This window comes from Dysidea avara, chromosome 2 (genome assembly GCF_963678975.1).
Source record: "Dysidea avara chromosome 2, odDysAvar1.4, whole genome shotgun sequence".
Classification (NCBI taxonomy): domain Eukaryota; kingdom Metazoa; phylum Porifera; class Demospongiae; order Dictyoceratida; family Dysideidae; genus Dysidea; species Dysidea avara.
This window is the reverse complement of record NC_089273.1, coordinates 45,533,586-45,549,106: the sequence shown is the minus strand read 5'-3', so window position 1 is coordinate 45,549,106 and position 15,521 is coordinate 45,533,586. Positions and strand designations below refer to the sequence as shown.

The following is a 15,521-nucleotide window of genomic DNA, read 5'->3' as shown; positions in this document are numbered from 1 at the left end:
ATAATCACGTGATACTACTGCAAACAAGGACCTAGTACTAGCTAGTCAATTTTTTTTACAAAGATCGAGATACTCTAATAGAACAGTCAGCTAGGATCGAGATACCCTAATAAAGCAGTCAGCTACTCTAATATAGCAGTCATCTTTTATAACCGCGATAAATAGTAATATCGTGATATATTTCTGCACGATATATCGTGAAGCGAAACTCCAATACCGCCCAGCCCTAGTCATGACCATTTTGCTGTCGTGGCACTACTAACAAACAGTTAAGTAAGTACCAGTGTTGGGAGTAACGCGTTACATATAAGTAACGCGTTATGTAATATTATTATTTTTGTGGTAACCAAGTAATATAACGAAATACATTATAAAGACAGGTAATATAACTCAAGTTACTTTACTTACAAATGTAACGCGTTACCTAAGTAATATAGTTACTGTAACGAGTCTAATATTATGTAATATTATTACTACAAGTAACGAAGTTACTAATCTCGTTAGTTCTCCTCTGAGTAACGCCTAGCCACAACAAAGTAATGAAGCCTGCTGAATGAAGCTTACTCACCAGCTTCTTGCTTATAACCTTGATTTGCACATTGCCTAACAACGCAATCATGTCACGTGATAAAGTGGTAGTTTCACACGTGACAACTTAAAGCTGTGGACACAAAGTAATATAATATGTAATATTATTATAGTTACTTTATTTTATGGGTAATATGTAACCGTAACTAAATAGTTCAGTTGCAAGTAATATGTAATATGTAACTAGTTACTTTTACAAAGTAACTTGTCCGACACTGGTATGTACTGTTATTGCAGTACAGTACTTTAACTTGAACTGAACCTTTTCAGGTACGTATCTAACATTCACATCATCCCATTCTGTTATTATTTCTTTCCTTTCCAAAATCCATCCTTTCAGTGCTTCTACACAGCTGTACTATGTACGACCAAGGGAATCGTACACTAAGAGCTCTTTGTCAGCAATATGCAAGGCCTATTTGATATTAAATCTTTGTTAATTGTATGTTATAGTGGTACTCTATAGGCATACCAGAAGTATCCAGTGATTATTGTGCACATGAACTGGAAACAAGCACACATTGTACTCCTGGAAAGTAACCTACAGCAAGTCATACAAAATGCATTAGAAGACCCTTAATTAAATTATTATCAAAAAATAAAATTAGTATACCTTTTGGTACCACCTTCTTGTTACTTCAGAATGTTGATTCAGGCTGTTGCATAAGAAGGTCGATGCGACAAATGTTCTTGTATCCTAAACAAGTGCTTCTAAATACCTTCAGTTGCATTTGTATACTAACATTTGAACACTTTTGCAAGGCAATTTGTAAAACATTGTGATCACCTGTGAGAATAAAAAAATAGTCACATACTGAAAACTAATATTTACAAACCTTGTCTGTGAGCCAGTGAGTTGAAAATAGTGACCAGGCATCATTTAATGAGAGCCCACTAGGTAGTACTGTCAGTGTTTTCTTCTTTGCATTGTTCCATGTCTTGTAAACCTTGTTCATACAGTAAGTACATAAATTATCATCCATCTGTTTACAATGGCAAACCTCTTCTTTCTGCTTCTTACTTAGTACATACCAATCTTGTTTCATAACATCCACCCACTATCCATATACGCAAAAACACAGATGTGTGTTTTTGCATAACATTAACATCACATACATTCTCAGTGTCTCCTACTGTATCATCCACATGATGTGCATCTGTCTCCTTCTTAACATTCTTATTGCTGGACAATATTCTCTGTGATAGTTGCTAGATTTCAGGTGTATAAAGTATGTACAATAATCTCTTACTAATTTAGTACCTGTCAAACAGTGGCGGCGCATGCAACACTGCTTTTTGATGCCAGGGTCACCAAATATCTTCTTATCTAAACAGTTGGTACACTCTCCACAATTTGTGGCCTGGCATCCATCACAGTCTCTGCACTGCTTTCTCTTCATTCCTGTTCTTGTTGCTGCATGAATGTATGTGTGTACACGTAGTCACCGTAAACACATGAGCATACCACTTGATATTAGTTTGGATGGTACACTTATATTGGGTACGTCTAAATGGTATAGTCATACATCAGTAATAGACAAGTTACATAAATTGTTTACCTTCCCCTTTGTTATCAACTTTCAACCTTAAGCTGTTGGTTGCATCCTTCAAAATCTGTTCAGCTGCAGCTGCCTAGAAGAAGAAAAATTATCAATACATATATGCGCCCAGTAGTGTCCAATTTGTCCCGAGGTAACATGCACTGTAACATGCATTTTAGCAAATTGAAACTCAAATGCTAAAACAGAAAAAAATGATAATAGAGATCTCCAGATCTCCAGCTGGCCTCAGAGTGGCCAGCCAGCAAATTCAGTATAATTATTATGACCCTGTAAGCTATTAGCTAGTTTATAAATGATTAAAGTACATGTTGACTGTAAGTTTGTAAATTATAAACAAGCTAGTAATTTGTAAGTTCTCCATTAGTTGTTACAATGAAGTGCATTGGAATTTGTCCTTGCATGTACAGAGGTTACTAACACACTTTTATGTTATAGCGGAAACCACCATGTGCATGATGTGCTACAGTATAATAATTAGTAGGTGTTTGTTATTTTAACAGTAATCAGGTTCCATACACTGTATATGCATTGGTGGAGTATTAGTAAGTACGTTTGCATTGAAAAAGCCCCAGTTGAAAAGCAGCAATGCAACAGATCCAATTTACCTTAAAACAAAACATGTACCTTTCTAAGACTGTCTGCCTTGATCCCAACTCTATTGCGATACCGCCAATCTTTTGCTGCTGGACCATGTCTACTCTGCAATGGTAGTTTTTGATATTTCTGGCATACTTTGAGTGCTTGCATTCTTGCTTGCTTCCTTACAGTGTTCCTTAGCTCTGACTTAATAATCAAACCTTCACAGCTGGGACGCTTCTCCTTTAAAAAAATGATTATATCTAGTATCTTATTTCCTACTTCATGTAAGTCATCTGGATTAACACAATAATATGTCAAAGTTTCCAGGGCTTTTAAACCAATTCTAGCAAGCTCTCCCTCTTGCTTTAGTAAATAGGAATAGGTCTGTAAATGATGCAGAATCCTAGTAAAATATATAACGAATTTTATATGATACATACCTTTTTTGCTGGTATCTCTTCATTATAACCATCCATTGGAGGAGGTAGTTCACTGATGTCATCATTGCTACCATCAACATTACTGTCGTGAAGTGCAGCTCTACACTGGGAGAAAAGTAGTTGTTCAGTGCGGCTTGGTTGGTGCTTAAGTATGTACTCTTGGTGTATCGGTCAGGTAGACGATCCCAATTCCACTGTGGATAAAGTTCAAATATGCAAAAGAAGTGCTTGCATGGTAAGTTCCATTCTGTCCAGTCATGACAAGTGCATGAAGGATCCTCAAAGAAAACAGTATGGTGTTTTTCACTGGAACCTTTAACTTCAAACTTGCCTGTTATTTCATCAAACACAGTTACATCTGAGGAAATATACTTTAAGGCTTTAGAGCGTCTTTCTAAGCAATGCATAATAACAGATCGAGGTCTTCCTTGTAGGTAACTGGGAAAAAAGCTTTTGTAAGTACGTTACATGTCACTTTGAATTGCTTGTAATTCAAGAATAGATTGATAGCTGTCAGGAAGAAACTACTGTAACAGTAGCAGACAATGTCATATTCTTGTTGTGAGGAAGGTAATTATATTTCAACACTTTGTTCAAAGCTTCAGTACCATTATTGGCATTAACAGCAGCATGGAAATCTCTATCACGATATGCTCTTGCCCATCGCTATGATTAAAGTACAATATAAGTACATGAGTATAAGAACACTGTTCTCCTAAACTCTGATTGTAGTATGAAGCGAATATGTATATACCTATGTATGTGTGTTTGTACATGTAAGTGTGTAGTATGTGTCCATGTGCATGTGCTTGTGTGCACCATACTACGTTTGTAGTGTTATATTCATGATTCATTTTACAAGTGTACTTACCTGTGGACATGACAACCATTTGTTCTCTAACCACTCCCGTAGCTGTAAATTATTCTTCCACACGTTTCCACTCTTCAGGCTGTCTACATGCTTTTGGTAATGGTAATCAACTGATAGGTCTGGGGATGTTGGTGATGGCGAGTTAGCTATGTCTCTGAGGAAACTCAACAAAGTATCTACCTCACTTGATGCAAGTCCATGCTTCCTATCCTTGACCCATCTCTCCACTGCTCTCTGTGGAAGTCACAGATACACACTTTGCAGCTTGGAAATACAGCTTCAATTGCACCAATTTCAGTATCTGAATAATCTGTCATAAAAAAGGTAGATTCCAATTTGGGTTCTAAGAAAGCAACAGATTGAGGGCTTCTGAAATGTTCTCCTTTGACTCTGATTGCACCACAAAGTCTGCCACTACACTATATCCTACATTTGTTTTAACAGTGACAAAAATAGTGCAATTTCACACTTCGTTGTTTTTTATGTAGCATCCTTCAAGGAAATTGTGTTTCCATACTTAGATAGCAAATCTTGCTGCCAAGCCTCCTGGTGAACAAAGAGCAAGGTCTGGTTGCTATTGTTCTCTGATGTGCTGCTGATGTCTTCAGAACCTATAAATGGCCGGTAGAAATGCAATGCAGTTGGGTTATCTTGTTTCCAGTGTTTAATTTTAAGCCTCAAATTTTCCTGGTCAAACTTAGACAGTTGGCATGCACGTTGCACAAGATAGACATGATTTCTGACATCACTAGTGTTAGGAAATAAGCTCTGTCTGAAAGATCTGGTCTTTGATGAACACACAGAACATGCAATACATAGTGCTTGAGATGATTTTTCACCTCTTGTATATTCGTAATACTTTCTGCAACCAGCTCATAGATTTTAGAGACAAGCTTTGGATGGATTCTTTGACCATATAAAGCTGGACCATCAATGTCATGACCTCCTCATTTGGCAAAACTACACTTTCTGAGGACACAGTTGATGTGGGTTCTGCTAGGTTACTCATGAGTTCCTGCAATTTATTTTGCTTAATGTCTTTCACCTTCTTCACTCCCGACATGCCATCAAAAAAGGACAGTTTATATTATGGAAACAGGGAAATCACATGGACTTCAATGTGAGCAGCACAACCTCTTTTCCGTGTCCCTGTAGACATGTTCTTTTGCCAGTGCTCTTGTCTTTGTAATAGTGGCTTCCAAACTGGCAGTGCATCTTTCTAATTTCAGACACATAAAATGGAGCATTCTCAAAGCATACTTTTGTCCATTGATAGTGTGTTCCCAAAATATTCATATGGATTCCTGTCAAAATAAATGTGATCCTATATAATTATTACAGAAACTATGAAAAGGTCAGTGATCAGAAGTATTATAATAATAATAATACCGTATAGAGGGAAACTTTGGCGGGGGAAAACTTTCACAAATTTGGCAATTTACTACAAATCTGCCAAAGTTTAACTCGCCAATTACTCAGATTAGCATTTTTATAGCTAAACATTGTGTCAAAGGTTATGTTGCCAAATGCAGCTATTCACCCCTGTCAAAGTTTCCCTCTATACAGTATACTGCAACCTGTTACTACACTTCTTCATTGCTTGAAATCGTACCAAAATTAATGCTAACTACAGTTGATTATTTAATTAGCTTCAGTTTATAACACACACATTAGTAACAGGGATCCATGCATCTGAAAAATCATCCGAGAAAGACTGTTGAGTGGTAAGTGGTGCATGTCTGTCAGACTGATTGCAATAATTAGTAGCATTGGTTGCAACAATGAAATTAACTGGCAACGAATTCACTAAAGGACATGGCTGTCTGTCTATGAATATACCCAAGGATTTCCCCTGTGTACATAGTGGTACATTCAATTAATAAAACAGTACTTGACCAATATATATATATGTATATTACTGATACAATTTTACGGTTTGATATAGCTAAATACTCCATGCAAAATATGTCCAGGAAATATCACACTGTGCATTTCATGGCTAGTTCTATTTGAAAGTGCACCATGCAGGGGTGTACCAAGGGGGGTTTCCAGAGGTTTCAGGAAACCCCTTTGGATTTTACACAGTACTTGAAACATTAAGAAATTGACACTTCAGGTTTCCAGAATCTGGAATCTGTCATGGAACAGGACACATTTCAAATTTTTATCTTAGTTAAATAATAGTTTCTAACATGATAGCAATGCTTATAGCATTGTTCTGATTATGATTTTGGTGAAAATATCGAGGTACTCTAATAGAGCAGTCAGGCAATATAAACTTTACTCTAATATAACAGTCACTTAGCTGTAGTTGAAACCCCTTTTCAAAATTCCTGCGTACGCCCCTGCCATGCATGCATGTTTTGAAACCATGACTTCCGTAAAGTAATGGCACACATTGGAGAAGCGAAGAAATAATTTGAGAGCCTCACTAATGTATAAAATAATTAATGACATGGTAGATATTAATGTGCACCAACAGTTTAGACCAAGCAACACCACAACTAGAGGTCACCATCAAAGATTTCTGCAGTTGCCAACAGGGGTAGATGCTTATATGAACTCCTTCTTTCCTTTTACAATAAAATTATAGAACCAACTAGATGATCATATTATCCAAGCTCCATCTCTTGATTTATTTAACAATTATATAAATTTGTAAATAAGTAGCTAACTACATATGTACGAATATACTCATGATTGAGTTTGTACATTAACAAATATATATAAAGACTTTGTCTGGCATACAGTTTTACTGACATTTCCAGTAGCTGTAGCTAGGCTTTGTCTAAATAATTTTTAACTACACTGGTTCAAGACACCTATGATACTGTGCATGGAAGGCTATACAATTTCTAGAAGAGACTACCACATATGCTGTACAGCTAATGAGATAATATAAGCACTAGATACAATAGCAAGAGCTAGCTATTTAAAATAAACCCACATCAAGTTTCTTGTTAACAGACGACTCGTATCAAAACAGTTCTTGGTCTGCTGCTTGTGAGCTTATTAATATTATTTTATTATTAGTGCTTTACAGTGACCAGCACTGAAGGTCTGACAGCAACATGTGCTGCAGCCTTAGGATTACCTAACCTACAAGGACTTAGACCTAGTGACTTGACTTAGTGACTTCCAGAGTCTCTTCTAGATTCGTTACAAATCCTGTGTAATAGTTAGGCCCAGAACTAACCAGACCATCACTCCACCGGTACATTTCTACGGATGAACTGAACCCGGCCGCACCAAGATTTGCGCCAAAACGGTGTTTGGAAGAACGCGCAGTGCTTTAATTTCTACGCATTACATCATTTCCGGACTTCAGATCGAGTAAATATGTGACCGGGCCTGCGAAAACAGGGAATGTGGGCACAAACGGTGGGGACTATTCTACGGAACGGAACGGAACGGAACGGAACGGAATGATGGACTAAACTGCGGAACGGAATGCTTTCTCAGATTGAAGCTTGCAGCTTACCATTGCTGTACAAGTTATCAGTGGCACTTCCAGCAGGTAATCAAACGTACCCCAAGAAAGATAAAATGAATTTAAGGATCGATTGTGGGTTCTTGTTGGTTGTCATTAGTAACGAAGTACTAATTGTGGGAATAGCTGACTCAGCGTGTTCATCTTCGGATATATCAAGTAGGGAACTTAATGTATGACTTTTTTTACTAGTATGTGAGTTATTTTTACTTACTTGACTTTAGAATGTACAGTCTGAGGCCCAGCCTTTCTAATCGGCATAAATCAGTATGTGTATAGCTACACTACAAAGGAAACAAGTATGGTGACAAGCTGAATCAACTCAGTCTAAGCAGAATCTAAAGGAATTTTGTGCAGTGTGTGAGGAGCAAATATTCAGATACCTCAAGGAGGCTATATTGTGTGAACATCAATGATTCATTAACAGAGTAGTGGACTATTGTCAGATATCTCAGCCTGAGTACTGAGTTGAATTCTGGATGGGGTCTATTTTACAGAATGGAATGCTTTCTGAATCAACTTGCAGCTTGGCTAGCTGCTATCATTGCTGAAATTGCATTTTATCAGTGGAACCTCCAGGAAAAATGGAATAGGATAATTATAAAACATTAATTAAGTGATTGTTTAGGTAATCATGACTTTATTCAGTCTAATAAACAATATATGGTTGATTGAGTGAGGTATCACTTTCAGAATGTTCAGACGACCAGTGATGAGATGCATGGATTCATCGAATTTTTGTTGTGGTTGGAGGCATTAAATATCCAAAAGCAAACTGACTGTATAATATTAATATTAATTCACTTTCTTTATATTTTCTCAATTTTGAGCCTGTATACAAATAATTGAATTTTCCTTGTCAATAGAAATCCTAGAAAAAGATGGGAGAGAAACTTATCTTTGTTTACCTATACTGTACAACCAAGAGTTCGTAATACTGATTTGTATGGGGGAGAGTGTCTAACTCTCGGTATGGCCTGTACAAACACCCTGCGTAAAGTTCACCTTTCATCAAATCAACATACTGGGGAATAGAAAACTTTTGATTAGTGTTGCTGAAGAAGGTAAAGCCTTTGTTCTGAAATAAGGCCGAGGTGTTACGTTAAGCAGGGTGTTTGGTGAATGCGTTCAAGTTAGACACTCTCCACCTTATTATGAACTCTTGGTACAACTTCAAAGGAAAATGAAGAAAACATACAGATGAATCAATAAAATCACTACAGTAAGGTGAATTACAGACTAGTGAGATCTTGGTTAATTAATGACAGTGGTTGGAGATTAAGTGTGGTAGCTTCTTGTTCTTGAATATGTTGCTAAGTGGAAGTACAAATCAAAATGGGATATCAATTTCATTATGAAAAATTTGTATACATAAATAATCTAGCATTACTATTTCATTTGTCCTCCACTTAAACATGCTACAACAGTACTAGTGTCAGTACATTGGCAGTGAGTCTACCTTGAAATCTCAACTCTAGAGTAGATCCAACACAGGACAGCCCGCACTGTAACAAATACATGTGATCCCATTGTAATTTCATGGACCAGCTGGACTGGGAATCACTTGAAAATAGACGAACAAATTTAACCTGATTTGTTTGAAGTGAAGCATGTAAAATGTTACACTTAAGAAATCCTAGGATTCTTAGGTGGCATGTAATTAATGTGAGTGTTCCATTTCAGGTCTGACTAGATACATTGAAATTACACACACATCCTGGTCCAAATCACGTTTGCCTGGTGGCTACGGGCATGGTTTCACATGCGGCTTATAATAGAGATTTGGCTGATCTTGGAGTTTTGGCATTTAGCCTGATTCAAGGCTAGCAGTCAGACACATCCTTGAATTGTGCAACAGATAAAATCAGCTCACTATTGAACACGGCATTAGTCCATTGCACCAGCTGTTAATATATAAATAACTCCATGCATACACTTCAGTGATGTTTGCAGAATATACCCTCCTTGCGGTCTGCCAAAATATTTGCTCCTCACACACTGCACAAAATTCTTCAAGTTTTAATTCAGCTGGCTCTTTCCTGTTACCAGTATCTTCCTGCTTGCTTTATTTATACACTGACGTATGACTTGAAAGACCGGCCCAAACTGTTTTCTAAAGTCTAAATAAGAAAAACAGCTCACATAAAGTTCCCTTCCGTATGGATGAACATCACTGATACAGCTCATCCCACAATAATACTTCGTTACTAATGACAACCAACAAAAACCCACAATCGATCCGTTAATTCTTTTTATCTTATGTTTAATCACCCACTGGAGATGCCACTGCTAACTTATAAGGGAAGTTTCAGCAATGGTAAGTTGCAAGCTTCAATTTGAGAAAGCGTTCCGTTCCGTGGTTTAGTCCATCATTCCGTTCCGTTCCGTTCCGTAGAATAGTCCCCACCGCACAAACTATACCCCATCACTCTACAGGTAATATCTCACTACTGGAAAAGTATATTACCATTCTGTAACTTGCATAATGATGCCAATTAAATGCTTTCTAAGAGCTGAAAATTGCAATACCATAGCATAATGGTACAAAAAGTTATGAGTGATGAAAGTGTGAAAAATTAAGCAAAAAATCATGTGCCCACATGCCCTATTATCGCAGGCCCAGTCACATATAGCGAACCCCATTTAAAAACCCTCAGGCTCTTAGTAGCGCCCGAGCGCAGCGAGGGCGCAACAGCCCAGGGCCTTCGAGTTTTCTAAATCACGTATAGAACCCTGGTTCTTGACGTCTAACTATACTAAGTTATGTAAATACAGTACGTGTACTAAATTTCACATGTTTTACACCAATTCCTTACTTTCCAGAACCAGGGCCGTAGCCAGACTTTTGTCTGGGTAGGTTCTCTTAGAAAAAAAAGTGGACCTTTTTTTATATGACATGATTCAGATTATAATTTATTATGGTGTGCGCACCCAGCATGGAAAGCATGCTGAAACTAGGGGGGTCTGGGGGCATGCCCCCCAGGAAATTTTTTGAAAATAAATGCTAAAAGGTTGAATTTAGTGGCATTTCAGGCAATAAAAATAACATTTTTTAGGCAAGCTGAAGACCAGCTGTATGGATGATATCTGGAAAAATATCTGCACTGCTACTGTAATTATACCATCTGCACATGCATGTGTCTAAATATAATATATAGGAATGTCACAGTGAATAAGCGTGGGAAAGATTGAGCACTCTCCCACGATCAACAGGGGCAGTGGAGCAGACTAAAGGGTGTCTTAAACAATGAAATTTACACATTGCATGGAGTTGAAGCATGGATGCTATTCATGGGCTCTGCATGGAGGGACTTGTCCATCATAATCTTATATTTTACTGAAAGCTCAGTTTAGACCGGCAATCTACATATAAATTAAGTAGCTTTTTAAAAAAATGTAATTGTGACTGTTCTATTAGAGTATCTCGATCTTGCATTGCATTTGATACAAGCACTGAATTAGTTACTCGGAGCACTTAATTTAGCTTCTTATTAGTGGTATCTAGTAAACTGTAGCTAATGGACTTTTGCTCCTGAAAATTGGGACTTGTATACTAAAATTGTGGACCTTTTTGCTAAAGTTGTGGACCTTTTTTCCAAGAGGGCGGTTCTTCAGAACACCCCGAACCCCCCTGGCTACGGGCCTGAGAACACCCACTATACAGGTAGCCAACAGCTATGTTTCCTACCAATTTAGATTGTATTTTTAAACTGAGGTTTGACTGTATCAGGTGAGCTCCAAAAGTGGTGGGTATAGAGGGAAGTGGGGGGGGGGGGGGGGGCTAGAGGCTGCTTTAAAAAGTTAAAGAGGAATGCATAGGGATCATGCAAGTTGGTCATTCAAGTCTTTAAAATGAAAGGATATTTACAGCACAGTTCTTTTTCAACAACACAAAACTGTGCTACCATGTACAACCATGGCCAGAACCACATTAAGGCCCCACAGATCACTACTCTACTTGGGAAAAGCATGCAGCCTGCAAAAACAGACCACCTAAGTTTAGCTGATCATGATTGCAAACTTGACAGTATATTTTGTGTTCTTGGTCAAAAATCAAGTCTGCTGTCAAGGGAAATAAGGCTGGTTTTCCCACACCCAGTCACATACGTATGTAAATGCACACATGAAGTTGCACATTTTATGTATGTGGATGCTACAACTGTGATATGCCAAATCGCACATTTAAATGATTATTCTTGACCCACTTTAGCGACTCCTCTATTTAAAAGCCTGGACCCACCCTTTTAGTTACTATAGTGACTTCCCTATCATCATGACGAATGAAAGAAGCCCATGACATGTCATAGTCTGACAGTGTGATACTGTACTATTTTCATATAGCACTAGTTTTTTTGCACAAAAATAAAAGCAAATTGCAGCATATAAAGGGTGCTCTGTACAGTTCATTTATGTGGCTTCCCACGAAATTTAATGTGTTGTATAACTTACAAATGGTTTTAGCAAATGTTTTGTACTTTTGTACTGGATACAAGCTACGTAACACTAGTACATAGTTTAGTGCAAACCCAACTGCTAAATTTGCTTTAGAACATGAGTTACAGTTTTTCCCTTTATACTAGAACTAGTCCTACAGTTTACGCACAAGAGCCTTGATACTTTTATGATACATTATGCTAAACAGCACAAACCATTGTGTGTTTTTATTTTTGTCTTTTAGCTTCTAAATCATCACATGTTTATCTTTCGGGATGACACTCCCAGAAATCATTTTCTTTACTTCCACATTATTCATCAGCTATTTCAAAATGGCAAACACTTCTCTTTGGCAAAATTACTAAAGAAGCTTGTGTGAAAATTTCATGTCTATTGGATTAAAATGATGGAGTAGTTCTAATTTAAGTAAGAGGGTGTAGAATAGCAAGATGCATGTGTTTGTTACTATGGGATACCTAATTTACAGGTACTGAAATGTGTCAACATGACACAGACTAATTAAGTGACCATAATATTTCTTTTATTGCAAAACAGATTATATCATGGGAGGATGCCTTGTACAAACTGTACAGACCACCCTCAAATGTAACTGGGTCTGTGAAAATAGGGCACGTGGGCATAAACTACGCCCTGCCACACAAACAGTCATATCTCAGTGTCAAGATACAACATTTGCATTCTGTAACTTGTATCATATACTTAATTACATATTTAATAAGGCTGAAAATTTCATGGTCATCCACAGCATGAAACCATTAAAATCTATGAGCTATGGAAGTTTGAAAAAGTAGTCAAATTTTATGTGCCCACGTAACCTATTTTAGCAGGCCTGGTCATAAATATCACCTATCACACCGGAAGACAGATGTAGGATAATTATGCTACTATCTTTACATATTTTGTGTGAAATATTTTCATATGACTTATGCTGAGTGAAATTATTTTATGTGAATTATGGCTCAATTAAAGTTCGCATAATTTTCATGTGATATTTTTGCACTTGAAAATTACTTTACAGCAAAATATGAATTACGGTTGTATGACACATAAACCATTACAAAGGTGTGAAACTTTATCAGAAAGCCACATGATCTACAAACTGTTGTGTAATAATGGGAAAGATCACATTTCTTATGTCCTGTCTGTATGATATTAGAAAATTTATGTAGTACGACACACAGACTATTACATGTGTAGGAAATACTATAGGAAGGTCAAATTTTCTGTGTGTTGAACAAAAAGAAGTCCAACCGAACATGTTTTACATCAGTCTTACAGTGTTGAAATTTCAAGGTCCGTCTAGATCTGAAACCATACTGATGCTAAGGATAGTATTCATAAAATCAGTAGGTTTCAAATCTAGGCACTTATGTGAAACACATGTACAACTACTAAATATCATTGATGACTTTGCTAAGGGGCTGTAAATGTCATAAAACAAGTTTACACCTGCAAGCTCAATTCTGAAAAGCCTTTGGCAAGGTACCCCATACAATGACTCCTGCATAAACCAATATATGGGGAGTGTCAAGGTGATTCATTACTACATATCATATGTTCTAAAGTTTTACAGATTTTTTAAGGATGCTGATGAGATAGGATGGTAATTTTGGTATTACTTCTTGATCCCACTTTGTATATTGGTGTAACTATACTGCTATTTTTGTGTATGCATGCTAGCCACACTAAAATATTTATCTCATTGTTTAGCAATGTTTTAATGGATTTAATTGTTCCAATTTATGTTACAGTGGTTTGTCTACACCTTAACCAGTACCCTATGAATGTCTAACACTAATTCCTAGAAATTTTTAACATATTCATTTTCCTTTGTCATGGAAATATATATAGTTTTAATGATGTTCAATTTACCTCTAGTAAACACATACCTTTATGTTTGTGCAAACCACTTTTATTAAATTCATAATTCCAAGAAAGATCTTGCCACTCAGAAAATTTAATTTCAAAGAAAGTCAATAAACCACAAAACTCTAATCATTATCTAGCAATAATACTACACTTTCCTGCAGATGTATATATAGCTATAGCCTTTACAATTAAATGATCCATGCAATGTTCTACAATACACCTGACTTCTAAGCAAAGATTGCAGAAAAAAACTAAGTCTAGCTTGACTTTCATAGAAAGGCAAATAGAGTATGTAGCTGTGACCACTAATTGACACAAAACGTTACCAAGTAGCTACACAATTACAATGCACAAATTTTAAAACACCTTCAAACCTTCTTAGTTTTCACAAAGGCCAGCAAGAAGTGGGTATGTAGGCACAAACTATACAGCTCACCATAATTATAAGTATGGCTCAGTACTAGAATATAAAGTAGTAGTTACTTGTAGCTCTTGCAGAGCCAGCTAAAGGTATTATTATGAGTACACTTGTAAAGATAATTATCTATAGCATAGGTCATCAAAGTTTGAAACAGTGTAGACAAATATAATTTCCCCAGATTCACAGGTTTTAATTTAACTGAAGAAGATAAACAAAGAATATTACAGAACAATTATTATATAGCTACTTCCACAAATTCACTGACGTAAAAATTAATAGTTATATACTACTTATAGCCATTAAATGTAGTTACATATTTTAAACATTAAACATGTGCACATATTACCTACAATTGCCATGCATCCGTTAATTTGTTACTGAGTGAAGTAGTGGATAAGGTATTATAAAGCTATAGTGTATATATAGCTACCTACATTGCTAGTAAAACTTTTCAAAGTAGAAAAGACCTTCACTATCTGGGAAAGCTAAATGCCATCAATGCTAAGCCTAGACCATTACTAGTTAAATTCCTATGTACCTTTGATGGAACATCAATTTTGTCTAACAGATCATTGGTACCTAAAGACATCATAATCAAACCCTACTTGTCGAGAGAGTTGAATCAGTGTATTTACAAACTAGATGGGAATTAGTTCAGAAAGGAACCAACAAAAAATGTGTCAAACTGAAAGGAAACAACATTTACATCAATAGTAAGCTATTTGGCAGAATCAACAGATCTAGTGGCTCTTCCTAAGTGATGACCTCAGCAACACCAGTACCTACGTACCATCCACACTTATAATGTACATACCTAAATAGTAAGTAATCTCAACTGTATTATCAATGGCGGATCCAGGATGGGGCATTTGAGGCGAATGCCCCGCCAGCCCCCTCCCCACCTTGTGAAGGAGCCATATTTCTGATTGAAATACTAAACTTTATGCCAGGCCAAGATCAGCTTATAAAACTCACAAGAATATGCACATTTTACTGGCAATTTATTATGAATTCACCTGAAACTGAAGCGAACCAAAGTAAAAGTAACTATGAAATTATCACCCAGCGTCTTCGTGCGTACTAAGCACCTCTAAAATAATTATCGTGTTCAAGATACTCAGAGCCTTTTAAACAGCTTTTAATTAATTAATTTATTGTTAATCAGCAGGACCCTCCAGGGGTATAATGCTGATGTGCAATTACATGTGTACAATTTCAATTAGTTACTAAACTATATAAGTATGTA

At 36.7% G+C, this 15,521-nt stretch overlaps 1 protein-coding gene and 2 long non-coding RNA genes across 3 annotated transcripts; 1 reads left to right on the top strand and 2 right to left on the bottom strand.

Moving 5' to 3' along the window:
• Positions 1-812: 812 nt before the first annotated feature.
• LOC136245777 (uncharacterized) lies at positions 813-1,300 on the bottom strand. The gene is made up of 3 exons (XR_010696122.1): positions 1,202-1,300; positions 1,061-1,129; positions 813-1,003 (listed from the first exon to the last, which is right to left on the bottom strand). It is a non-coding gene; the product is annotated as an uncharacterized lncRNA (long non-coding RNA).
• Positions 1,301-1,578: 278 nt separating this feature from the next.
• LOC136245767 (F-box/LRR-repeat protein 19-like) lies at positions 1,579-2,898 on the bottom strand. The gene is made up of 6 exons (XM_066037247.1): positions 2,775-2,898; positions 2,148-2,220; positions 2,054-2,095; positions 1,850-2,002; positions 1,705-1,797; positions 1,579-1,646 (listed from the first exon to the last, which is right to left on the bottom strand). The coding sequence occupies exons 1-5, from the start codon at positions 2,895-2,897 to the stop codon at positions 1,766-1,768; spliced, it is 423 nt and encodes a 140-aa protein (XP_065893319.1). The 5' UTR covers position 2,898; the 3' UTR covers positions 1,579-1,646; positions 1,705-1,765.
• Positions 2,899-7,426: 4,528 nt separating this feature from the next.
• Positions 7,427-8,399, top strand: LOC136245759 (uncharacterized). Its single transcript, XR_010696116.1, has 2 exons — positions 7,427-7,689; positions 7,755-8,399. It is a non-coding gene; the product is annotated as an uncharacterized lncRNA (long non-coding RNA).
• The last annotated feature ends 7,122 nt before the right edge of the window (positions 8,400-15,521 follow it).